Source organism: Rhinichthys klamathensis, unplaced genomic scaffold (genome assembly GCF_029890125.1).
Source record: "Rhinichthys klamathensis goyatoka isolate OS25496 unplaced genomic scaffold, OSU_Roscu_1.1 h1tg000082l_1, whole genome shotgun sequence".
NCBI lineage: Eukaryota > Metazoa > Chordata > Actinopteri > Cypriniformes > Leuciscidae > Rhinichthys > Rhinichthys klamathensis.
The window spans coordinates 2,817,447-2,842,920 of record NW_026606624.1 but is presented as its reverse complement, the minus strand read 5'-3'; the positions used below and the strand labels follow the sequence as shown (position 1 = coordinate 2,842,920).

Genomic DNA, 25,474 nt, shown 5'->3' with positions numbered 1-25,474 from the left:
TTGTCCACTTTATTCATGAAGCTTCTGTAAGTCAAAGCTTGGTCATTTTTCCCCAGATACACTGGTGTTGAAGGGCATGCTATTTATTATAATATTTTTTATTTTCAATATTAGGTCAGACTGACCTAAGACATTGAAATTTAACACAAATGAAATGCAATGAATGCAATAGAAATTGCATGAGTTTTCAATATCCCCTGTAGGCCTATCTAATATATAGAGAATATCAGATCTATAATTCATCTTGCTCTAGAATATTCTATCAACCCACTTTTCATTATAAGTGTTTGGATGAGTTTCTCCACCCCCTGAAACTCATTGGCTTTCCCCAAGCCTTTAGTGGGAACCCTCTAATTCATTATTGTAAACCACACCACTGTCTTGATCAGCGTCAGTGTCAGTGCAGTCCCAGCACAGTGGAATTTCACTGCAGACATCATGGTAAGTATGAGATTAGGAGGGCGCTGTTTGATTTGAACCTTTTAAAGTCACTGCTTTTGTCTTTTTGATTTGAAGTATGCTGGAAACTCTGAGAATGCATTGATGGTCCTTGTAAAAAAAGTGTTTTTGCTCATGTATTATTGTCATTAACCTCAACAAAATATTAAGCAACAAGAACTAATATAAAATATGGTTAAACAAATATGTCTTGGATAAATGTTTATGTTATTTCATACAATGTATGTGTTGATAGCTTGGTTACAGGTCAGCATATGTTTTTTTTTTTTTATATTGCATATAATTTAGCATATTTAATACATAAATATTTGTATTTATTTTGTGTTTATGTTTTAAATAAGTGAGATTGTCTGTTTGGCTTGCAGGTCAGAATCAGCAACATGTTGGGAATTGTCTCTTTATGCTTTTTGCTGGGGTCAGAGTTCTGCATAGCAGGTACAAGTTTAATTGTTATGGATATAATGTAAAAGTTAAATATTGCAGTGACGTTGTTGTTTTGTCTCATGTGAAATTGTAATGATGTAATGGCATCACACAGCACAATTATTTCTTGTATTCCATCTTAGAATCGCCTCTCTTTCTCAAAGGAACACACTATAGTGGCATTAGTTACTTTTACGGCATCTTGTGTAATTTCAGAAAAAACAGCTATTATGAAATCCGTGCCAACTCGCCTTGTCCTCGCCGCATGAAGTTATTGAATTTCACAGGCCTGTCATATGATAAATGGCTAAAGAGTCAGCTGGGCACATCATCAAAGATAGTGACCACATCCTGCTTGGCACACTTCAAACCCCATTCTGACAGAGAGGAAGCCAGCCAGCTGAAATCTTCTCAAAAACAGTTATAAATCAATTCAAAGCGTTGAACAAGCAGAACAGTGTTTAAGACATGCCAAGCTATGACAGCACGTCGAGGACCCTCTGTGTCTGTCATAAATTCAATAAGAGGAGCTGATGAGTGTCAACATCACTCTATGGTGTTGATGGAGCCCTGAGGGCTTCGCTTAACTTTAGCTTCAGATACTCTTTGACTGCCCCGACCAGGACTTTGTGATCGAGTGACAAAAACATCAACTCCAATTAGTCACAGTTCAGCCCTGCAATGAGATTGTTGTCTCACACTTTTGAGAAAGGAGAAAAACACAGCCAAACGCTGCGTGTTCCGGAAACCCGGAAGCTGCCTAAGAGGGCATCAAACGCAGCCGTGCCATTCACTCATCATTATCTCCCTGAGATTCGCAGACTGGGCGAGGATGTGTGTTTTTTTTCTTGCTAAAGATGGCTGCCGAACAAAAGGTTCTCTGATGACTCTGGCTAATTTAAGATGGAGCTATTTGTGACACAAATGCAGCAGGAAATCAAGACTCCCAGCCAGAGAACTGATTTGGCAGATCAATAGAGGAGCCACTGAAATCTTGGCCATGTCAACTTGAGGTCACTTTTGAACAAACACACTCTTGAACAGATAAGCTTTTCAAATGTGTTGACTCAGTAGGACGCTGTTTTGTTTGTGCCTTCAAATTTCATTTAACTTTTTGTTTTTGCTGACATGCTTATTTATGTGATGGACAGAGTCCTGTGATGAGATTTTATAGCTACCGTTCAAAATGTCGGGGTCAGTAAGATTTGTTTTGAGAGAAATTAATACTTTTATTCAGCAAAGACACATTACAGATTTCTGTTTGAAACAAATGCTGTTCTTTTAAGCTTTCTATTCACCATGTATCATGGTTTCTACAAAAATATTAAGCAGCACAACTCTTTTCAACATTGATAATAATAAGAAATGTCGTACCAAATCAGCATATTATAATGATTCTAAAGGATCATGTGACACTGAAGACTGGGGTAATGATGCTGAAAACACAGCTTTGCCATTACAGGAATTACATTTTAAAATATATTAATTATGTAATAATATTTCACAGTATTACTGTTTTTACTGTGCTTTGATAATATGCCTTTCAAAAACATGCAAAAAATCTTACAGACCCCAAACTTTAAACGGCAGTATGTTTGAATTCATAATAAATTAATTATATTGTTAATATTTTTTTCCCATTTCAGCAAGGCAAGAACTGATAGTTACCACCATAAAGGTAACAATTGAATTAAGTTAAAAACTATGAAATGTGATGTTTGTATTTTAATATTATTTACATAGCCTAAACAATAATAATATTATACTAACAACTTAAATGTTTTCTTTTCAGCAAGACCCCTACACAATGAGCAAGGGCTCGCAGTTAGAAGGCTACTGTATGGATCTGTTCACTGAGCTGGCTAAGAAACTGGGTTTGAAATACAGAGTTCACCTGGTGAAGGATGGATCGTATGGCCGGCAGGACGAAAGTGGAAACTGGAACGGAATGATTGGGGAGGTTGTTAGAGGGGTATGTTATGCATTTTACAGGAAAAATACACAATAGTACATATTGTACTACTACATATAAATCTAAAATCTGCATGGCAATTAAATCATCCATGACATGAATCCTTCCCAAGTAGTGTGAAACCTTCCATGTATTTGGTTCTCAGGAAGCTGATCTCGCCGTGGCTCCCCTCACTCTCACTGCTGCCCGTGAGAAGGCTGTGGGAATGACAAAACCTTACATGCAGACCGGAATCAGTATCCTCCTCCGCAAAGATATCGTTTCTGAGGAGGCCGGCTTTTTTGCCTTCCTCTCCCCCTTCTCTGGGGAGACCTGGTTCGGCATCCTGATTGCATACTTTGTGACTGCAGTCTGCATCTGCATTGTGGGAAGGTCAGAGAAATGAGCAGAACACCAGAGACGCAAAGAACAAGAGCACTTTCTCATTTAATAAACACAAAGCGTGCTCTCTTTTTCAGAACAAGGATGGTTTCTGAATTTTTACTGGAACTGATGCTGATTTCTGCATTTGTCTCTTAATATCAAGGTTGAGTCCATGTGAATGGAGTGAGCCTGAGACAGAGCCGAATCGCTTCACACTTCTCCACAGTTTATGGTATGCTGTAGGAGCCCTAACCCTGCAAGGTAATCATCAAAATTAATGTAATAGCAGATTTTCGGGGTCAATGCAGAATACAAAATACTATTTTAGAATCTTTTCAATATCCTTCACATCCTCGTTGGCCATTTTAAACTGGTTCACTTTTATTTCCCTACACCTATGGCAAAATTTGTGGAATTTTTCCCCAAATTAGTTCCGATCACATTCAGACCAAACCTCTCAATTATAACGTATTGCATTTTTCGTGTTGTTCTGCAGAACCTTATGGAAGATTTTTTTATAATAACGGTTTATTTATATTTTGAGTGGTCAGATGTGGTGGGGAATTTCATGTTTACGTCATGTCCATCAGTGTTATTTTACTATTATACTATTATAATTTGTATTATTATTTTTAAAACATTTTAATTAAGTTTTCATTTTCATTATAGTTTACTTTAGTAATTGTTTGTTCTTTTGTTATTTATTTATTTATTTATTAATATTACTAGGTTTAATTTATTGTTATTTCAGCTTTAGATTTTTATATATTTGTCATTTTAGTGTTTAAACAAACTTTATCAGACCTTTTTTAAAAAAAATGTAAATTCCTATTTAGATTTAATTAATAAATTTATTTTTTTGTTTTAGTTTTAGTTCAGTTTTATTCATTTTCAGTTGGTAATTTTAGTGCTTCAACTTAAACTAATTTCAGTTATTCAGTAGTGCACCTTTAACAAAATGGCTGTCGATGAAGCAAAACTTGTAAAATGTCATCGCCGCCGTGCCCTTAAAGAGTATGCAAAGATTTATGCCTGCACCTCCTGTCAAAAGTAATTAACAATAATATCCTTCTATCCTTTCAACCAACTGTCTTTAAAAACAGGAATATGCAACATCCAATTACAGGAATACTCAGCATTACAAGGTGTTACTTGGCCTTTTATTGCTGCCTGCAGCTATTTTCCCATTTGAATTACTTTTCAGTCTGTGATAATGGAAGGATACATTTTTTTCTCTCATTTGTTTTGCTTTCTGCAGGTGCAGGCCCTCACCCTAAAGCTGTGTCAGGAAGGGTTATCAGTTGTACCTGGTGGTTGTTTGCCGTCGTACTCCTGGCCTGTTATTTTTCCAGTCTTAATTCCTCTCAGGGGTCTGACTCTGCTCCGCTCATGATTAAAGGGTTTGAGGACTTGGCTAATCAGGAAGTAATAGAATATGGAACGCTTGCCGGCTCCTCCACACTCGCCTTCTTTAAGGTCTGATCCCATAAATCATATCTGCACATTTTCCTGATTAGTAAAACTCATTCAAGCCCGATGTTACAGAAAGATTTCTTTACATGTTAACATTCTTTTTGCACAGAACTCCAATAACCCATCTTACCGCCGCATCTATGAGCACATGGAGCGGAGGAAGAGTTTTGTGACCTCTATGGATGAGGGTGTCCAGAGAGCAAAGGAAGGAAATTATGCTTTCATTGGAGAATCGGTGTCCCTGGACTTGGCTGTGGCACGGCATTGTGAACTGGTCCGTGCACATGAGGTCATCGGGATGAGAGGTTACAGCATCGTAACTCCTCTTGGTGAGACAAACATATTTCTGCTGTGGCCCTATGTGATTTTAAAGGTTCCTGATTTTGTTTTGGAGGTCTCCTACAACAGGTTTACATGCATGCAAAGTCAAAAAACACATTCATTTTCTAATAATATACATCAGCATCTTCTTTTTTCTCACAATGTCTGAAACGGTTCAATCAAGGATTTGGTCTCTCTAAACAAACTTTCTGAGAGACTACTCTGCTCTGATTGGTCAGATGGCCCAGTCTGTTGTGATTGGTCTTCCCTTTACAGTGCATGTCGGAAACGAAATGCTCATTACCATATCTGAATTTCAGCTCCAGAGGCTTCCTAAGCACTTGTTTACGCAGTGATATGAACAGTAACAATGGTTTTACTGTATTGTTACTGTTCAGTAGTGATGTAAGGCAGTAGTGATGAATACTCTGCATGTAAGGGCGCGAGTTAATGTAGAGTTCTCATCCTTTGGAAGTGCATGCAAAGTGGATTTAATTTATAAAGCACAGAAAATTGCATCTTCTCTGCATTTCAAATGGGGAACCAAACTTTTCCAGGCCTCAGCTACAACTATGTGTTTCAGGATCGTTTACATTTACTTGACAACGATGTGCTAAAAACGGAAAAGTTTTTCCTTTGTGTTTTTCGCATACAGACGACAACATTTTCAGAATGATCTCTGCGAATCTCCACACAGATCCGCAAAAACGATTAAGAACGCTGTGTTATGTCACTTTGTGTGAAAAACTACGCACCTACAAGTAATACGCATGTGCATGACGTCACCTTTTTTACAAATTCACGTTTTTGTTGTTTACATGCAGGTAATAACGGTATTATAAACTTGCACTTTGAAAACAGTTTTCAAAAGTTTGCGTTTTCAGTCCCTAAAAATGTCGTTGTCATAAAAATGAACAGCCAAAACACATAAAGAGTTTTCTATATTTAGTTGAAAAAAGGTTTTTACATTCACAAACAGCTATATGACACTAAATGAAAAGTAATATTCGAAAAAACATAATAGAGGCACTTTAACATACATTAAAGTTTACCCAAGATATTATTTTTTCAGGTGGATTATTTGTTTAAAGGGAGGCAAAAGACGTTGATGTTTTTTTGCTTGGTTTTAATTCCTCAGTCTGTTTCTTGGAACAGGATCTCCTATGCTGAAGAACCTGAGCGTGGCCATCCTGCAGCTGAGCGAGGCTGGGGAGCTGGAGTACCTGCGCACTAAGTGGTGGGCCAGCAGCTGTATACCGGATAGTGCCAAAGCCTCGTCTCTGAGGGCTCATAGCATGAAGGGCATCTTCCTGGTTCTAGCTATAGGTCTTGGGATTGGAGTGCTGCTCTCCTTGTTTGAACTCACCTCAAAGTCTCGCAGCACTGCAGGGGAGCAGAAGGCAAGTATTGCCAATCACACACACAACAGAATTTTCATTGGCTTTAAGTTTCAGCACAGATTTAGTAGCACATTTTGATGAGCGTTTTTGATCATTATAAAATGTTCGGTGAAAATAAACCTGTTCTCAACCATACAGAAATCCTGCTGCACAGTTTTGACTCAGGAGCTGAGCCAGCGTTTGAGAATGACCAACACAAAGGGAGACCAAGAAACCTCAGACAAGAACAAGGCATAAAAGGTTAAACAACAGTGATGTAATATGTAAGTCTTACATAGCAGAATGACTTAACTGTTCATACTGTAGGTCTGTACATTATCTGGTGTTAGGTATTATTACTATTTCCCATGCTAGAAAATATATTTGATACTTTTTAACAGATACATAATTATGTACATGTTAATACATCATTTTCATTTTTTAAAACGTTTTAAATTTAAATCAAGCTACTTGTTTGTTCAGTGAAGATGGTGCAGGGAGGTACCTTCTTTTCATCTGAATATTGCAGCAAAATCTCATGTAGCTGTTTGTATTTTAGATAATTGTCATGCATTCCAACTTGAAACCATAGACCATCACTATGAGTCTAAAATGTTAATGTAAAATCTATTTTGCTAATGAATGACAAAGATTGGAGACATCTGAAAATGTCTATAAAAAAAGTAAAATATTTTATAGAAGTAAAAATGACAAGTAACATATTACAGTTGTTTTGTAATTCGAACATGGGGAAAATATATAAAATTGCGTACAAAAAAAATCACCTCTACTGTCACAAAAGAGGTATTTGTTCTGGCACCATGTATATTAATGAATTAATAAACTTGGACTTACACCAAAGTGTGATTGCATTATTTAAGAAGCATATGTTTAGTTTTAAACACAGAGTATTTAATTGCATTATATCTAAATCAAAATGGCAGCTTCCAGATGCAAAAGACAGAATGTAACATTCCAGGCTACTTTTTGAAAAAAAATATGAACACATGAATTATGAGCCCAGATGACATGAGCAGATGATTAAGATTTAAGTAAAATAATATTTGTACAAAATACTCCTGTAGCATCTGTCCATATCCATCACAGTAGCTGCGGTGTGGCCTTTTCTTTTCGGTTCTGTTTCTTTTTAGGTTTCACATGCATGGCTTTTCTACAATGTTGAGGAATCTAAAAATGTATAAATAAATACAAAAACAGTCAAAATCTCTACTAAAATATAGCGTGATTTTTGATAGACATTTTAACCAGCATGAAAAGAGTATTAATTTAAAACACAATTTATAATTTAGGAAAGAGCCTTTGGCACTATTCTGTGCGTTACGACGACTTACCTCTGAAAAACAGTGGCGAATGGCAGTGAATCTCACGCATTTTCTGCTCAAACAGAGCATTCATTTCCCTCTGCAGTGTGCCCATTGTCTGCTGCTGGTTGTCAGGGAAACGGGATGGCAGAGAACTCAGGTCAAGGCTGTCCAAACTACTTAGGCTGCTTGATTCACTTTCAGCAAGGTTGTGATTATTAGGAGCAGAGTTTTTTGGTGCAGAGTAACTACACTGTGGGAGAGGGTATTGGTTGAGGAATTCTTTCCTAATGAGACCGGTTGTGTTTGGCGGAGAGGACGGACGGCGTCTTGGGACGCTTTGTGATCTGCATCCTTTAAATGGTGAATCTTTGGAAGATGCTGTGCCTTGGTCGTTCCTGCGTCTGCTCAGTGCAGGTGTTGCAGGGATTGACATTGGTTGCCACAGGGGGTTAAGCCTACCATCTATAGAGGCTCCGAATTTATTATTGAGCACCGGATTTCTGATGTTTAATGTTCCACTATAAGGATCTAGTACTCCATCAGGTATTGGGTGGAAATTCAAGGGTTCACACTTTTGTGTAGGTTCTGACTGAATTTTTAGATGGCTCTCTTGAAGTTCACACAGCTCAGGTTCCTGCCCTGAATCCTCAATAACAGATGTAGCACCTGAGATCTGCTTCAACAAGAGTTGCTCATTCAGTGTAGAAGCAGCATCCTTCTTCTTAGGTACCTGTAAGTCTGCAGACTCGCACTCCTGTTTAGATGTTGAAGGTAATTCATTTAGTTTTGAAACAGTCAACTCCTTGTTATCCTCAAGGTGTGATTGAACCACAGAAATCTGAATGTCTAATTCTGAATCAAATGCTAAGTTGTTATAGTCCATAGCCACTCCTGCTCCACCAGAGCATGTGATAGAGGACAGGCGGCGCCGTGCCTCATGAGATCCTTCTGGCTCCTGAAAACAGACCTTATGGGCCCTTCTCAGGGGTTCACTTTGAGCTCCTCTGAGCAACGACGCAGTCTGTGAGGTGCTCCTGCTGTCCTTCGAGCTCACGTCATCACTGTAACGTCGGTTTAGAAAGTCCTCTTTGGTGTAGCAGTCGGCTAAACCCTTCACGACTTTTGTTTGGTTCTTCCCAGCTCCACTTTTACGCAGGAAGTTTGCACCGAATGACTTCCTTGTGCCGTCTTCAGAGGTCTGCATAAGGTTTTTCTGGATTAGCTGCTTTACTGCGTTGCTTGATTTGACCTGGTTATGAGTATATCAGAAAAATGGCAATTAATAAAAGGCAGAATAACTTCCTACAACAGCTAAATTTATGTAAGAGAGAAATCGAATCAAAAGTTACCTTTACTGTGATGTCATTAATGCCAACATGCACAAAGATAGATGCTTCTTCCATACCTTCTAAATAGACATGCCGATATCCTGTGGGACAAGAAAATAATGTAAGTCTGACTGACTGAATTATTGATGAAAATGTAAATGTATACATTGTCTGTGCAATAAAGTCATCTATTGGCATGCAGTTTACCTGGCATCATGCTTTTAAATGCTATGGTTCTCTGTCCAATGAAGTCTCGTCCAATTGGATCATGATCCCAAACCATAAAGCGCACCAAGGCAATCTGAGGCATGTGTAGCGTAAACACTAGCGTTTCCTCCCACATGGGGTTAAAACCTGTTAGTATGACATTAAAATATGAGAAATGTGCATATATTTAAAACAAAACTCAGCTGTTAATTTGCTAATCTTTAATTGCGACCAATGGTTCATTTTGAATCGGAGACTCTCATTTGAGTTCAAGACTCGTGAATCTTTTTGACTGACTGGTTCTTTTTGACTGGAATGGTTCATTTGTTTGAGAACTGACATCACATGGAAAATAACTTTTTTAACTTGGCACAGTGCTTTAAAAATACAAAGACATCTGTCTAGCATTTGTTTACATCAAAAAAAGTTGTGGAACTCAAAAACGTGTTCTGTTTGAACGTCCCCAGACACAAATTTAAAATAAATGTCACACATTGAGTCCTGTTTCCATCAGTGTCAGTCACTACAAACACATATGAATCAACCACTAACCTTATAGATTCCATTATATCTGAATTACCAATACTGCCAAGTTCGGTTAGCGCAATCCATATTTGTACTTACCATTGTCGTCCACTACTCTTGTCTGCTGTTTATTGCAATCAATAGGCAATCCAATTATCTCCACTTCCACAAAGGGATCTATGATCTGAACAACAAAGCAGTGAAACCCAGATCGCATGTTACACATTATTACTTACTTTCATTTTAAGTATGAGTGAACTCACCTCTCCTCTGTCCCCTAGCATGGAGTCTTTTGGCTTCGGTAGTTGCTGGCCACTAATTATCTTGAGCACCAGCTGAGATTTCCTGTGTCCTAGCAAAGGGTCTTCCAGTGTAGGATTAAAGGCACCTGAGGACAATCATTATGTGTGGTGAAGATTGCCTTTCAAAGAAAATAATAAATATAATGCATCAAACAAATGTATCTTTTTTTACCTGTACTCTAGAGACACCATCTTACCTTTACACATGCATTTTGGCTTCAGCACATAGCCGCAGTTTCCATTTGCTGCAAATTTCGCTCTGTTCAGCTGTAGCATACGGCCTTCTGTTTGATAGTTGAGAGCGACTGGAAAGATGAAACAACATTTCAAACAAATGCACAGTGCAACTGGGAAAAAAAAGAGAGAGCCATTTGCCAGCAGTGATCCATTGCTGTTCAAATAAAAGTCTTCACTGTTTCATCATTAATGAAAAAACAAAAGGCTTTGATGATAACTAGAAAGGAAATCATTCATAATTGATTAAAGAAAAAAAGCTAAATCAAACCTAAATGACATCCTGCGTTCCAAAAAGTCTGAGGATTGAAGTTGCTCGAATCAACACGGTAGTTGGAGGGGTAGACTCTTATGAGTTGTCGCTGATTGAAGCGAACTAACTGGGCAGGTTTTAAATGCAGAATCTGGTTAGTTATGCTCTCGTTTAAGGAGGAGACTTGCCAGCTGCACATGTATGCTGCAACACCAATACAGTTTATTTAGACATAAACATCAAGAATACATTTACAGTTTGTGCTCATAGAGGTTGCAACTGTCTTACCTTGAGTTTCTATATCATGAACACGCACTGACTTGGTGTATTTAACGAGATCAGAGAGGGCGCGAGAAAGTCTCATTGTTTTCCTTCGTCTGCAAAAATGTCCATAAAACATGGACTATCATTAGACTGGACAGATTTAGATACACACTGTACAAAATGTTTGTAAGAATGCAACAATAAATACAATAAAACTATGACAATTGATTAACTGTAAGTCACCTCACTAATTTGTATGAGATTTCATTTTTACAATAATGTAAATATATATATTTAAAATAAAATGTTTACATATAAAAATATTATTTAAATATTTAATATGTTTTGTAATAAAAAAAACTTTTTGCTAAAACAATAAAAATAAGTTTTCATACATGATCAATCACATTTGATTTATATAATTTCTCTCTTATTTTAATGGTCAGTTATGTACATTGGGGCATTCAGACATATATTTTATACTGTTTAAATAAAATGTATTGCATAGATAAAAATACAGTCATGAATATACAGGCACCAAAATCCCATCCTGTAAATTAAACTGCATGTTTTTTGTTGTTGTTGTTGTTGTTGTTGTTATTTTTTACAGTACACAGAGAATTCAACAAGAAACTGTATCTCCTGAAATACTCACTTGCCATAGTTGATGGCCTGTTTATCGTTACTGCTTGGGATTTCCTGCTCAGTATCAGAGTCACTCACGTTGGGCTTCTTTTTTAATTTCACACGTTTTTTCTTCTAAAACACAGATTGTGGAACATCATAACACTAGACCGTATAATGCTGCTTTCGTGATATTTTCCCCTATTTTACTGGAAATGTGACAAGTGGAAAGGGTTTGCAGACCTTGCGCCTGAAGCTGCCCATGAACGACCTCCGTGAGCGTTTCTTCGATTCATCACCCGTCTCTAGTGCTCCTTCAGTGGTCTGTAACCCAGAACACAGCAGTTTTTAGTCAGACACTCCAGAAGGGAATAACCCAATTATTCTAATGTAGACAAAAGGAAAAAGCATCTCACATCTCCATTAAGTTGCTCCTCTTCCTCCTCGTCCTCTTCACCGCTGTCTTCATCAGACACATCCCCTTCCTCTGCATCGGCATCAATGTTTGCTGGCAGCTTCTTTCCCTGGAAAGCACCTCAGTGTTCATTTTTCCCCCATGATTCGGTCACAGAAATATTCTACTTTAAACTTTACGCAATGTCTTCAAAGACAAGTGTAAAATATTACCTCACCTTGACAAGTACTTTCCCTTTCAAAACCTCTGGAGATGGCAGACGCCTGGACTCATTGGTATTTATATTTGACAGGTCCAGCTTGTCCTGTAGCACTTCCATGAGGTATTGAGCCATTTTCTTCTGCTGAGGCACAGTGCAGTGGTTCTCTATAGAAAGGATCACTGGGTATCTGACAGTGGAAGAATTAGTTTTATATATTATGATATGATACAATCTGATATATATATATATATATATATATATATATATATATATATATATATATATATATATATATATATCATTTTTGTTCCTTTTTTAATTAATTACTTCATTATTATTTTATGAAATTAATTTGTTTGTATAATTTAAAGAAATAATTACAATTACACTGCCCGGCTGGAAAAAAACCCGGTTTGGATTTAAAGGCAAATGCTTGTCAATGATTGGATCATTATTGCAGTGATTATTATGTTTCTAACGGTGTTTGGCAACAGTTCTTCTAACCCTAATATATGGAGTGTGTAGCTTTTCATTTCTTAAAGAATTATTTTAACACATGAAAATGGTACCAGACCATTGAAATTCATTGAAAGTCTTTGGGATGTGCTGGAGTAGACTTTACAGCGTGCTTGACTCTTGCATTGTTAATACAAAATTTTGACCAAAAATGTATGCACCTCTTGATGGAATGTTGTTATTTTATTTCCATCAAGAGGTGCATACATTTTTGGTCAAGACCTTGCATTGACAATGCAAGAGCTGATCTCTCTGTAAAGTCTGGACTCGTGTGAAACTGATTCTTCATGCTCCCTCACAATCATTCTTTCACAATTTGAGCATGATAAATCGTGACATTGTCATCCTGGAATATGGCCATGATGTGTCTTCCTACATGTTTTTTTAAGAAATGAAAAGCTATACACTTCATCAATTAGGGTTAGAAGAACTGTTGCCAGACATATAGAATGCTAGAAACATAATATTCACTGCCCAAATGATCCAATCACTGACTCTACAGCATTTACCTTGTACCTTGTTGTGGTCAGAATTATTGGCACCCCTGGTAAATATGATCAAATATGGCTGTAAAAATAAATCTGCATATGTTTATCCTTTTGATCTTTCATTAAAAAAAAGGCAAAAATCAAACCTTTCATTGTAGTAAAGAAATTGAAAGTGGGGGGAAAATCACATTATGAAATAAATGTTTTCTCCAAAACACATTAGCCACAATTATTAGCACCCCTAGAATTTTTAATGAGTAAAAGATCTCTGAAGTCTATTCCCATTAATATTAAATTTTTTAGCACACCAGCATGACTAGGAACAGGAAATTGTCTGGCTATGGCTTCTTGTTTCACTCGAGTATAAATATGAGGAAATACAAAGGCCAAATTCCCTTAATCATCCATCACAATGAGTAAAACCAAATAGTTCTTCTGCATGTGCAGCAAAAGATAGTTAAGCTTCACAAAATAGAAAGTGGCTTTAAGAAAATAGCTAAAGCAATTCCCATTTCCAGCATCAGGGCAATAATTAAGATGTTGCGAATCTGCCTGGAAGAGGACGTGTGTCTATATTGTCATAATGTGTGTTGAGAAGGAAAGTTTGAGTGGCCAAAGACTCTCCAAGGATCACAGATGGCGAATTACAGAAATTAGTTGAGTCTTGGGGTCAGAAAGCCTAAGAAAAAAAAGAAATCACCACATGTTGTTTGGGAGGGTTTCAAGAAAAATCCTCGTCGCTCATCCAAAAACAAACTCCAGCACATTCAGTTGTCAGACACCAGATGTGTTTGGTGCAAACAGGGATCAAATACCCCATGCCTGAGGTACTGCTGGATCTTTAATGTTGTGGGCCTATTTTTTTGCTGGAGGTCCTGGACATCTTGTTCAGATACATGGTATCATGGCAAATACCAACAGATTAAAAAAATCAAAACCTGACTGCCTCTGCTAGAAATCTTATAATGGCCCATGGTTGGATCTTCATTCAGGACAATACGAAAAATTTGTCACTGAGCACAAAATGAAGCTTCTGCCATGACCATCCCAGTTCTCTGACCTGAACCCTAGAAAATGAGTGGGCTGAACTGAAGAGAAGGAGCACCAACATGGAGCTGGGAATCTGAAGGATCTGGAGAGATTCTGAATGGAGGAATGGTCTCTGATCTCTTGTCAGGTGTTCTCATCAGGCTCTATAGAAAAAAACTCATCAGGCATTATAGAAAAAAAAAAACTCAGAGCTGTTATCTTGGAAAAAGGATGCTGTAAAAAGTATTTAATAAAAGGGTGCCAATAATTATAGCCAACGTGTTTTGGAGAAAAGCATTTATTTCATGAAATAATGAAAGATCAAAAGGATAAACAATGGAGATTTATTTTTTACAGCCATCTTTGATCAGATTTACCAGGTGTGCCAATAATCCTGACCACAACGGTAAACCCAAACAGCAACTTTTTTTTTTTTTTTTTTTTGCCAGGCAGTGTAAATCACTTACTGAGTTTTGGCAAATGCATATTTGTTGATTGTCTCAACAACATCTTTAAAGAGGATTTTTGAGGTAAGTGTGTAACCATGATGCACAATAGGTTCCCCATCAGGACCATCCCAGCAGTCAACTAGAGAGACAAAGAGAGAGACTGTGTTAGTTGAAAGATAACATGTTTTGTTTAAAATCACAATGAAATCAAAATGGTCAACTCTTGCTTTTTTAATGGAATATTGCAGTGTTTATTAAAATGATTTATCCGTGCACATCATGTGTTTACTCGCGGAACAACCTCTCAGTCACATGAGATCACAGCAAACCACAACGTTTCAACGATCCAATCAATTCCCGTCGGACAAAATCAAGTCTCGCGTACATTGCCGAGTTTAATAATAGTAAAAACCCTATTAAAATGTGTTACTTTGATCAACACTTTATCTAAAATACATTCACTTTGATTGTGTAGAATGTTAACAAGGACAAGCTTTTAAGTATTTCTACCTTCCACACAACGACAGCCCGTCTGAAGCACATAAGCATACATATCAACCCGAGACTGAGACAGCAGCTGATCTCCAGTCAGGTAGGTGTTGTGTGAAGATGCGATGTAGTAGTTTGTCAGTGGCTGTGTCATGTCCTGATTTACTTTATAGTGTTCTGGGTTGAAGATGTCTCCTGCAGGACTACGCATGTAGTTGGTGAAACCTTAGAAAGCAAGAAAAATGTAGTAAAGGTCCAATGTTATAATTACCATTAAAAAAAAGAAAGAAATGAAGCACATGAAGAGTCTCTCACCATCAATACCCAGTAGCATATGTGTTTGGCTATCAGAACATGGCTCAAACTGGTTAATGATCATCTTGCAGTAGTCTTTAGTCACATTTACCATCTAGAAACAGAAGAAAAATGCTTCAAAAACGGAGCAATTCCAAGAGGGTCCTCGAAGCATTGGTGCTCGGGCCCTAATTACAAATATGACAGTTCATGGCCATCAAAAGAGTAATATATTTAACGAATACATGACGATACGCAAAATGAATCACACCAGCCTTTTGCTCATTTTCCAAGAAGCGGTGGAGGTCGTTCACGTCCATGTGCTCTTTGTGGTTACTGTAGGTGATCATTAGTAAGTAAAGATCTCTGCGTGTCGAGATCAGCTTGTAAAAGGTACAGAATTCCTCAAACGTCAATGATCCCTGGTCATCGTCAGTGTCAGCCTCCTGCGAATGCAGAGTTTTCTTTCAAATGAGATACTTAGAAACATAATTTCACACATATTTCGTAAAGTATAATGTGCATTTTTTGGATAATGTTTAAAAAAAAAAGAAAATTTAGAAGGTGAAACAATCCCTTTTTTCTCAGGTTTTTAGTTAGTGATTCCGCTGTTACCTAATAATTTTTTTAGTACTTTCAGTGAAAGTAGTGTTATGGTATTGGTTGCAGTAGAAATATATGTCTCCATTAAGGATTAGAGGCACTAGAGTTAAGACCTTAACCAGTTTCAGACAACACCATCTGTTCAAGATGAACCATATGTTACATACTCAGAGCGTACTCATCGGCATCTTTGCTAATAGCACTGTGGAGGTGTTCTAAACCAATATAACCTGGCACAGGACATCAGTAATGATATTAGAGAAAAACTATGTAGAAATAGCACATAGTAGAATGAGATTTGTCAAAAATACCAGCAAGGAGAATGTGTTTGATATGCTCATTCAAGCTAGCTTGCTTGTTTGCCTACTCAACGGCAGCTCTGTGTACTGTGGAACGGAACTGACATTTATACAATACTGTTAAAAAGTTAGGGGTCAATAAGATAAAAAAATAAAAATAATAATACTTTTATTTAGCGGGGATGGATTCAATTGATCCAAAGTGACAGTAATATATATTTATAGGCTACAAAATATTTCTATTTCAAATAATGTTCATTAAATAATCCTAAAAAATTTCATCACACAAAAAATAGTAAGCAGCACAACAATGATAATAATAAGAAATGTGAGAACTTGAGCACCAAATCAAGAAAATTTCTGAAGGATCATGTGACACTGAAGACTGGAGTAATGGTTGCTGAACATTCAGCTTTGCATCACAGGAATAAATAATATTTTAAAATATATTGAAATTATGAAGCTAAACAATTTTTAAATCAGCTGTTATTAGTACTGCATTTTTAGTTAATTTAGTGATTTAGTCATATATATAAAATGTACCTGGAACATATCTTTGACTTTCTGCTTTGGAAGGTTCACATTGAGCTTGTGGAGCAGCTGTAGAACCTCTCCGATGCTCAGATTCCCATCTCCATTTTTGTCAGCTTCTGAAAAGGTCTGTCTCAACCATTTGCAACAAGATGTAAGGAAATATCCACACATCACAATTCACACAAACTGAAACAGGTCACATGGGGGCGCTATGGGTGGATTCAGTCCATCACCTTCCCCCTCAGAGACACAATTAAAGGATATTGATCTCGAGTCCGTAGCCTTTTTGCCAGACTGTCCTCGTCACTGATGCCTGCCAGGAGGTATTTAAGGCCAGTGATCCAGGTCCGTGCCTCTTCTCCATTCGTGGAAACCAAGTCAAGAGATTCCACATGGTCTCCATGGTAAATACTGAAGCAGCAGTTTGGATCAAAGTTACTGCTGGCAAATCGCCTGAAAACCTCAGTTCTCATCCCCTCACAGACCTCATGGATAGAGTCTATGGTGACTAAATAAACCATGAACAAAGAAAAAACAGTGCAGTGCTCTGAGCGTTTGATCATTTCTTAAGTAGTTCAGACTTTTTGACAAAACAATCTTTAGAGAAAAATACCTGTAGGCTACCTGATCGGAAACAAGTTGTAGCACACATCTGTTTAGCTTGACGCTATATGTACATGTTGACAAAACTAACTTTTAGCAAAAAGTGAGTAGGTAGCAAATCAAAGCCATTCAGATAGCATACTACCTTCTCACTATTGATTCAGTATACTGTGCATGCTTTTTCAATAAAATGTTCTATATCCACACACAGAATACCTGGATAAACAGTTAATTACAGGTATCCTGAATCCCACAATGCTATGTGCTTGACCTTTCATTTCCAGTATGACCAGTAATTCCAGATGTGATTTTAACATCTGTTTCTTGACTCATTGTTTGATTGTAACATGTGACATTTTTTACACTCACTAGATTAAACATGCAATGTGAAGAGATCATGTGATAATTGTACTGTTTACTGTCTACTGTTTCACTAAAAAAATTTATGCAATATTGAGTTAGCAGTAGTATTTAATTCCTAGCATGCCAAGAGTTTACTCTTTAAATATTTCCTCTTTCAAAAGTAGCCTACTGTAGGCTACATGAACTGCAAACTGCACTTGTCATGCAATTTAATGGGGGTGTTCAAAATAACAAGCACATGCTGACATCATGTACCCCAGCAGCTCAAGCAGTTTTCTATCTGACTCACTTTTAGCTCTCTCATGTTTTCTGGAGGGCCTCCAGCGGATGCAGGACTTGTGCTCATCTAGGTAGAAGAGGCGCACCATAGCCTTGGATTTTCCTCTCAGTTTAATCATTTGAGATCCGGCCTGCATGTTGCACATGCATCTCTCCACTGCAAAAGAGGATTTTAATTATTAATATTTGGCTGCACATATGTTATTGGCATGTAAACAGGCTACTGTTATGATTTGCGTCTGTAAATTATTTTAAATATATTTTGGCACTATTAATTTCTTTAGTGTGTGCACCTTTAAGAACACAATTTTAATGTTTAATTGCTCAAGCAGTGGCATCAAGTTCCTTCTCAATCAGATTACACAACTGCGTCACACACGCACAGGTTCATAAGGCTGTTTACTCGTAATGCTGGCATGCATCATGGAAACAGTAGCCTACTACAATCACAACGAACTTTATGGGAAAGATATCTCTTTATTTCAAGGCATACTATAATAATATACCGATACCAGCTTAATTATATCATATATTATTAAAATTAGGGTTTTTTCTACTTTCTGTTTATGCCAGAATGACATTCTAATGGACCAGGAGTCACCAAGGTTACTTTTAATGGTCAACTCAGGGTATGCTTTTAAAATTTGCTTTTGAGGAGCGGATCAAGGACAGAGGGTCATGTGACGCAGCTAGTCAATCTAATCTCCGGGGATTGTATGTGTCCATATGCCGTGAGGTGCATTTCTCCTGATGGCAATCATTAAGGACACTGTCTTATTGTTTTAAGTGCACTCAAAGTACTCAATTAAAAGGTAAATGACATGCAGAATGACTGAAACTAAATCAAGTATAAAACTATAACATCTTAGAACTGCTGAAAAGTTACTGAAGTACACCCAGCAATTAGATAATTTCATATTTGTAATAAAAATATCAGATCAGTGTCTTAATTCTTACCTATCTGGCCCATTCTCCATTTTGGCGATGCAACAATGCTTCCTCCTATCCAGAAGAACTCCTCAGCCAGACGTGATATCGCAGCTTTCTGCCATAGTTTAGGTGAAGTCATTATAGAAGGAGAGGGTGATTGGAAAGGTGACGGCGGCCTCCTCCCAGGACTCACGGGACGCCGGGTTAGAGACGGTGAAAACAAGGCTGGAGATGATGGTGCCATTCCTGGAGATGTGTTCATTACTGCTGGACTCTTGTGTAGTCATAACCTAGACCTCTGGTCATGTTCCTCGCCCACCGTATCAGTGCTGTAATTCATAAGGTCAGCTCTCTTCCACCAGCGACATCCAGCGAGACAGGTGTTACTGAAATGATGAGCCAATAATTCTCAAGGGTAGCAATGTGCATGTGGACAGATGACTTAATTCCAGTTGACACCTCTTCTTGACTGATCCTCTTAGCAATTGACCCTCCCTCTGGTCCATTGATATTGTGTTTTCTTCAGAAATTCCAGTGTGAGGGCAATTAGACTGCTATGGTGAACGGGTGTGCTGTGGAGGCTAGTTTAGGAGGAACTGGGACGGGAAGAAGAGTCACACGTGTCAGCAGTCAGTAAATCTCTAATCCAGGATGAGGAGAAGGCATTGCTCGTACTAGGGGATTTTCATGCCTTGCTTGTCAACTTGAGGAAAAGGATAGGGGATGATATATCAATAGTTGGAATAATGTGAATTAAAAAGGGAAACATGAAATTAATCTGGGTTCTATTACTACATGTATATCAAACGCATGTCGTTTATAAGCTTTTCTCAACAAAAAAAAAGAATTAAATATATTTAATGTCTTATGAACTAACACCTGGTTAACTGTTCTTATAAAACTATACATATATACACACAGTCACAAAACAGGAGATGAGGCACGTAGATCAACTGAACAGGATTTTTATTCACAGAACGATAATGGTATCTCAGATCATCAAGCAGGTAAGTGAATGGCATAAGCAGTTCTATTTGACAATCACACTTAACTGAAGAATCTCTATCTTTGTAGGATCGATCCTGGAGTTTTCTGAAGTGAAACAGACAGATGGGTCAATGGCATTTAAAGAACGAAGAAGGTGAGGAGTAAACAGGTAGGTAGTCGGGTAGGTGCACTCATGTAGAGACTAATGAGAGCGGAGAACAGGTGAGTAGAACTGTGTGCATTTATAGGACTCCTAATTGTGATGTGACAGGTGTGGCAGGTTAAAACTCTGGTGATTGTGAACGAGTGGGTGAAGCTCGTGCTGAGGGAATGCTGGCTGAATCCGTGACAGTACTCCACCTCCACAGGCAGCTCCAGATGACCGGGAGTGGCGACGAGGATGACCTCTGTCCCGGGAACTCGGAACTTACATTTATTCATTTTTCATTTAGCAGTGACGCTTTTATCCAAAGCGACTTACAATTGCTATATATGTCGCACGCCTCTGGAGCAACTAGGGGTTAAGTGTCTTGCTCAGGGACACATTGGTGTCTCACAGTGGATTCGAACCCGGGTCTCTCACACCATAGGCATGTGTTTTATCCACTGCGCCAACTTGGTAAGTAGAGTGGGATCCAGAATGTCATCGTGTGAGATCCATGATCTTTGGGCTGTATTCTCTCAGTCCACCAAGTATTCAATGTGATTACCTCGTCGGCCGGGAGTCTAAGATGGAATGGACAGTGTAGATCTGATTGTCATCCGCTTCTACTGGATGAAGAGAGTCATGGTGAGGTTTGAGCAGAGAGACATGAAAGGTGGGTAAAATTTTGTATGGTGGATAAAATCGTTACACCGTTTATTTGGGGTTGGATGGTGATTGGGCCTATGAATCGAGGACTCAGTTTGCAACAGGGCAGTCTGAGCTGAGTCCATGAGATGTGCAGGATGGATGGAACGTAAGTGCGTCCCTCAGGACCTCCCAACGGAGCAGGTTTATCTCTTTTGGTTGCTGCTGCTGATGACGAAGGTTCAAACAACGTGCATTCTGTAGATATTCCAGGTTACTGTGATTTGTGATTACCAGAAACAAGTGTTTTGCTCCCTCCAGCCAATGTCTCCATTCGTCAAAGCAGGCTAGCTTGATAGTGAGGAGCTCACGATTACGGATGTTGTAGTTCTGGGCTGATTCCCCCAGCCGCTGAGATAGCACTGCCTCCACACCACTGGTGGATGCGTCTACTTCCATAATTAGGGGTAGATTTGGATTGGGGTGTTTAAGAATGGGAGTGGTGCAAAAGGCTTCTTTCAGTTGTTGGAAAGCTTCCGTGGCAGCTGGACTCCAGTACATAGACTTGGGCGGGTAACGGAGTAATGAGGTTATGGGAGAGGCAATTTGGCTAAAGTTGACAAATTTACGGTAGAAATTGCCACAGCCTAGAAATCGTTGTAGTTCTTTGATTGAAGAGGGTTGTGGCCAATCTTAGTCTGATTGTACTTTTCCCTGGTCCATCTGAATGCCGCATCCGTCGATGATGTAACCCAGGAAGTGGACAGATGGGGGATAAAACTCGCACTTCTCCAGCTTCAGGTAGAGTTAGAAATGTCTGAGACACTGAAGGACTTGCGCAACATGGTGGCGATGTTCAGCCAGGTTCCAGGAATAAATAAGGATATCAACGATGTAGATGACGAATCTCTGGTGCATGTCCCGGAACACCTCATCCATGAAGCCTTGGAACTCGGAAGGTGAGTTTGCCAGCCCGTACGGTATAACCCGGTACTCATAGTGCCCTGATGGTATGATGAAGGCAGTTTTCCACTCTTCCCCCTTCCGTATTCGGATGAGATTGTAGGCGCTGAGCAGGTCCAGCTTGGAGAAGATGCGAGTGCCTCTCAGTTGTTCCAGAGCTGCTGAGACCAGGGGAAAGGATAACGACAATGGTTTGATCATTGATCAATTCCCAGATCTGGAGAAAGACCCTATCAGTAGGCGGCCTCGATTCAGGCGACCTTGTTCAACTCGCTTGCATAAGTAGGAGTGATATAATATAGGTGATCTTGGCTTTGTCTGTTAGAAAACAGGGAGCTTGCATCTCAAATTGCAATGAAGATTGCAACAGGAATCCACTGCAATCCTCCACCGCTCCAGAGAAGGGCGCTGATTGGGTCATGGGACTGGCTGATGTGACTGACGAAGAAGGATTGGAGGAAGTAGTGACTGTCAGAAAGTTTGTACCGGTTCAGCAAACGGATCAGGAGCTCCTGGTTCCATTGTGATTTTTAAAGATAGAGTAGAATCTGTTGAACTGTGTGCATTTGTAGGACTCCTAATTGTGATGTGACAGGTGGGGCAGGTTAAAACTCAGGTGATTGTGAACGAGTGGGTGGAGCACCCCCTGCTGGCTGAATCCGTGACATATATAAACTGTAAAATAAAATTATAGAAATACAAATGATATAAATATTAGATTTTTTTGTGCTGTCAAAACGATTAATCGCATCTTACATAAAAGATTTTGTTTACAAAAATGTTTTGCGATCAATTGATTTGGCAGCACTAACTTATGAATTAGGGTTAACTGTTCTCATAAAAATACATATTATAAATATATTTGATCTTTTCTTATATACTATGGTTAACTGTTCATAAAAATTATTTATATCTTTTTTAATCTTATAATTTGTAACCTGTGTTAACTGATGAGTTAAAAAAAAAATCTGTCTTATGAACCAGGGTATTACCTGTTCTTATATATATATATATATATATATATATATATATATATATATATATATATAAGATATACATAATCATGTCATTAATAATATCTTATGAACCAGGGTTAACTGTTCTTATAAAAATACTTATCAAAAATACAAATGTTCTTACTTTGGTTAACTTCATATTAAAGTAATGTAATCTTATAATTCGTAACCAGTGTTAACTGTTCTTATAAAAACACAAATTATCAAAAAAAATATATATATATATATATTAGGGCTGTCAAATGATTAATCACGATTAATCACATCCAAAATATATATTTTTTTACATAATATATGTGGGTGCACTGTGTATAATTATTTTGTATATATATAAATACACACACATGCATGTATATTTAAGAAAAAAATATTATTTATAAATAAAATATTTATATTTATATATAATATAAATTATATATAAATCTATATACAGTATATACATGAAAATATTTCTTAAATATATACAAGCATGTGTGTGTATTTATATATATATAAAATAATTATACACAGTGCACCCACATATATTATGTAAAAAAACTTTTATTTTGGATGTGATTAATCACGATTAATCATTTGACAGCCCTAATATATATATATAAATCTTATGAATTAGGGCTAACTGCTCTTAAAAAATAATTTATATTTTGATCTTATCTTATGAACCAGGGTAAACTCTAATTTTATCCTGACAGATACAAACAATACATAAATAAAATAAAAACATTTTAAAATGCCTCAAATCTATCAAATCTGGGCTCTATAGTTGCTTTAAATTGATAAAATCCTAATTACTGAACGTAGCAAAGAATATCAGAAAAGACGAGACGAATGGTTGATTCTGTTTAATGATGTTATTATTCGTGGGGGAACATTAAAACAAGTAAAGAAAATGACCCACATCAAAACCAAAACTATGACAAGACCCTGAACACAATGCATATCTCAAGTGTGACGCATAAAAACATCAAGAGGTTAAAAACTGACATAGGCAAGCATACGGATCTCGTTATATAGAAGGGGAAGTAAAAATGTACCCAGAATAAATAGAGCGATGGAGAGGTTAGAATATGTATTACTGCAGGTTTATTCAAGACAGGGGTAATGAAGATAAAAGTTTTTTTTATAAATTCAGCAAATATTCTTTACAGTTCATCAGTCACATTTCTGATTTATCAACCAGAATTCTCAGAATGTGAAACTTTGCTTTGGTAATTATATAAAGTGATTTCCAAAGGGACTGAAATTATTCAGAAATATATTGATCTAAGATTTTTGTTAATATTATTACATAAGGATTTTATACAGTAAATGCCCTCTAGTTGAAAATATGATAGGAGAAATTCACTTTCGTGTTACATTATTTCATACATAAAGTCTATTGGTTTTGGAGCAAAAGCATTTAGAGTGAAGTGTAAAGCAAGCTATCATATTTACATAGTTTTTTATGTTTAAGTGGTATTCACATCTGTAACAAATGTATGAAAACTTTTTTATTCAATACTTGATGTCTGAGATCTAAAAAAAACAGAGGGCTTCAAATACACAATACAACTATCTTTTCTTAAAAGTGCAATTCTTTTTTTGGTAGAAAGTAAAAAAATATATATCCTTGTTTTCTATATAAGTAGAAATGTTATTTTCATTAACAGCATTTTTATTTATTAATTTTTTACCTTAAACCAGTGACTAAAAATGGATGTTTGTCACACGAGTATAATTCTGATTCTGAACAAAAAACATTAATTTCACCATCAAACGGAGCATGGAGTGATCAATGTCATGCCCTCGTCTGGACTGGTAAAAATAGTGAAAACTGGTAAGTAAAGTATAATACTTGATATTGAAGTTTAGGACAGATGGTAGGATTCAGCCCATATTGATCATTGCCAATACTATAGGGTTTTAAGTACATGGTAATTCAAAATACAAAGTTAAAAAGCTCATTTGAATGTAGGTTTATAATAAAGCTTTGCTGCACCCATAGCACTGTCGCTCATGCAAACTATTTCGATACAACAGCGAAAAAAAGGTGAAATAAAAGCGAGCAAAACCTTGTAATGACAACACCTGTGTAGCAAGTATAATTCTGGCTTGTAACACTTTCTAGTTTACAGAGTATCAGCGGCACTAACAGGTTGTTCACCTGCTACTGTCAATGTAATGTGAATAGAAAACACATTTGTTTCCCAAATATTTTTCAAGTATCTTTGCAAAAAATTTAAATAGCTTATAACAAAATAAATTCCTTAGATTAGCTTAAAGAAGCTAACTGAAGGCGAGTCAGTTACACGCAATGCCACCGTCTCTGAACGTCCTCCCATCGAGGAGCGACCAAACTTCTTTCCAGTTACTTGAGTTCATGATTTATGGTTACAGTTTCCATTGGTTTTGGTAAACGCACACTGTAAGATGATTGTTAATCATGACCATTTTCCTGTGATCCAGAACTTTTTTCATGAATACGTTGGCTTTAGAGGCGTCCTCTACTCGTCCTCAAATCAAAGTCTTCATCCTCAGCCATACATTGAACACATTACTCTAAATGTTTAAGATACATCTTCAGCTCTCATTTCTTTCTTCTCTCCCTCTGTCGGTTGTGTGTTTGCGATGGCGTGTCCCTCCGTCTCTGCTTTGTGGCCCAGCTGTTCCTGAAGCTCTTTGACGACCCTCTCCAGATTCTGCCGGGCGTCCCGCTCCTTCAGCAGGTCTTCTCTTAACTGCTCACGGTCCACTTCTGCTTGCTGGAGCTTCATCTGCAGATCTTCAATCTGAT

At 37.5% G+C, this 25,474-nt stretch overlaps 3 protein-coding genes across 4 annotated transcripts in view; 1 reads left to right on the top strand and 2 right to left on the bottom strand.

Annotated features, from left to right (window-relative positions):
- Positions 1-829: 829 nt before the first annotated feature.
- Positions 830-6,764, top strand: si:dkey-183j2.10 (probable glutamate receptor). Its single transcript, XM_056251456.1, has 9 exons — positions 830-894; positions 2,529-2,560; positions 2,675-2,854; positions 3,000-3,226; positions 3,381-3,478; positions 4,476-4,693; positions 4,800-5,019; positions 6,167-6,411; positions 6,550-6,764. The coding sequence occupies exons 1-9, from the start codon at positions 840-842 to the stop codon at positions 6,646-6,648; spliced, it is 1,374 nt and encodes a 457-aa protein (XP_056107431.1). The 5' UTR covers positions 830-839; the 3' UTR covers positions 6,649-6,764.
- Positions 6,765-7,475: 711 nt separating this feature from the next.
- plch2b (phospholipase C, eta 2b) lies at positions 7,476-19,686 on the bottom strand. Its single transcript, XM_056251455.1, has 21 exons — positions 18,973-19,686; positions 18,026-18,172; positions 17,036-17,278; positions 16,780-16,910; positions 15,610-15,780; positions 15,356-15,449; positions 15,062-15,265; positions 14,570-14,690; positions 12,085-12,256; positions 11,869-11,976; positions 11,696-11,776; positions 11,484-11,587; positions 10,853-10,941; positions 10,583-10,768; positions 10,275-10,382; positions 10,039-10,163; positions 9,875-9,959; positions 9,251-9,397; positions 9,065-9,144; positions 7,743-8,964; positions 7,476-7,578 (listed from the first exon to the last, which is right to left on the bottom strand). Exons 1-21 carry the CDS (start codon positions 19,205-19,207, stop codon positions 7,562-7,564), a joined length of 3,870 nt encoding a protein of 1,289 aa, XP_056107430.1. The 5' UTR covers positions 19,208-19,686; the 3' UTR covers positions 7,476-7,561.
- Positions 19,687-23,528: 3,842 nt separating this feature from the next.
- Positions 23,529-25,474, bottom strand: part of skib (v-ski avian sarcoma viral oncogene homolog b) — a 34,776-nt gene continuing 32,830 nt past the window's right edge. For both annotated transcript variants that reach the window (XM_056251454.1, XM_056251453.1), the window contains exon 7: positions 23,529-25,469. In XM_056251454.1, coding sequence (XP_056107429.1) covers positions 25,248-25,469 — 222 coding nt within the window. In that variant the 3' untranslated portion in view covers positions 23,529-25,247. The remainder of the gene's footprint in view (positions 25,470-25,474) is intronic.

Bases quoted from the DNA above. Each gene is read 5' to 3' on its own strand.
- si:dkey-183j2.10 (XM_056251456.1), top strand. From the start codon at position 840: ATGTTGGGAATTGTCTCTTTATGCTTTTTGCTGGGGTCAGAGTTCTGC. The intron at 2,561-2,674 runs GTAACAATTGAA...TTTTCTTTTCAG, and splicing joins TGATAGTTACCACCATAAAG to CAAGACCCCTACACAATGAG. The intron at 5,020-6,166 runs GTGAGACAAACA...TTCTTGGAACAG, and splicing joins CAGCATCGTAACTCCTCTTG to GATCTCCTATGCTGAAGAAC.
- plch2b (XM_056251455.1), bottom strand. From the start codon at position 19,207: ATGAACACATCTCCAGGAATGGCACCATCATCTCCAGCCTTGTTTTCA. The intron at 12,257-14,569 runs GTAAGTGATTTA...TTCCACTGTCAG, and splicing joins TATGCATTTGCCAAAACTCA to ATACCCAGTGATCCTTTCTA. The intron at 11,777-11,868 runs GTGAGATGCTTT...TCTGGGTTACAG, and splicing joins AGGAGCAACTTAATGGAGAT to ACCACTGAAGGAGCACTAGA.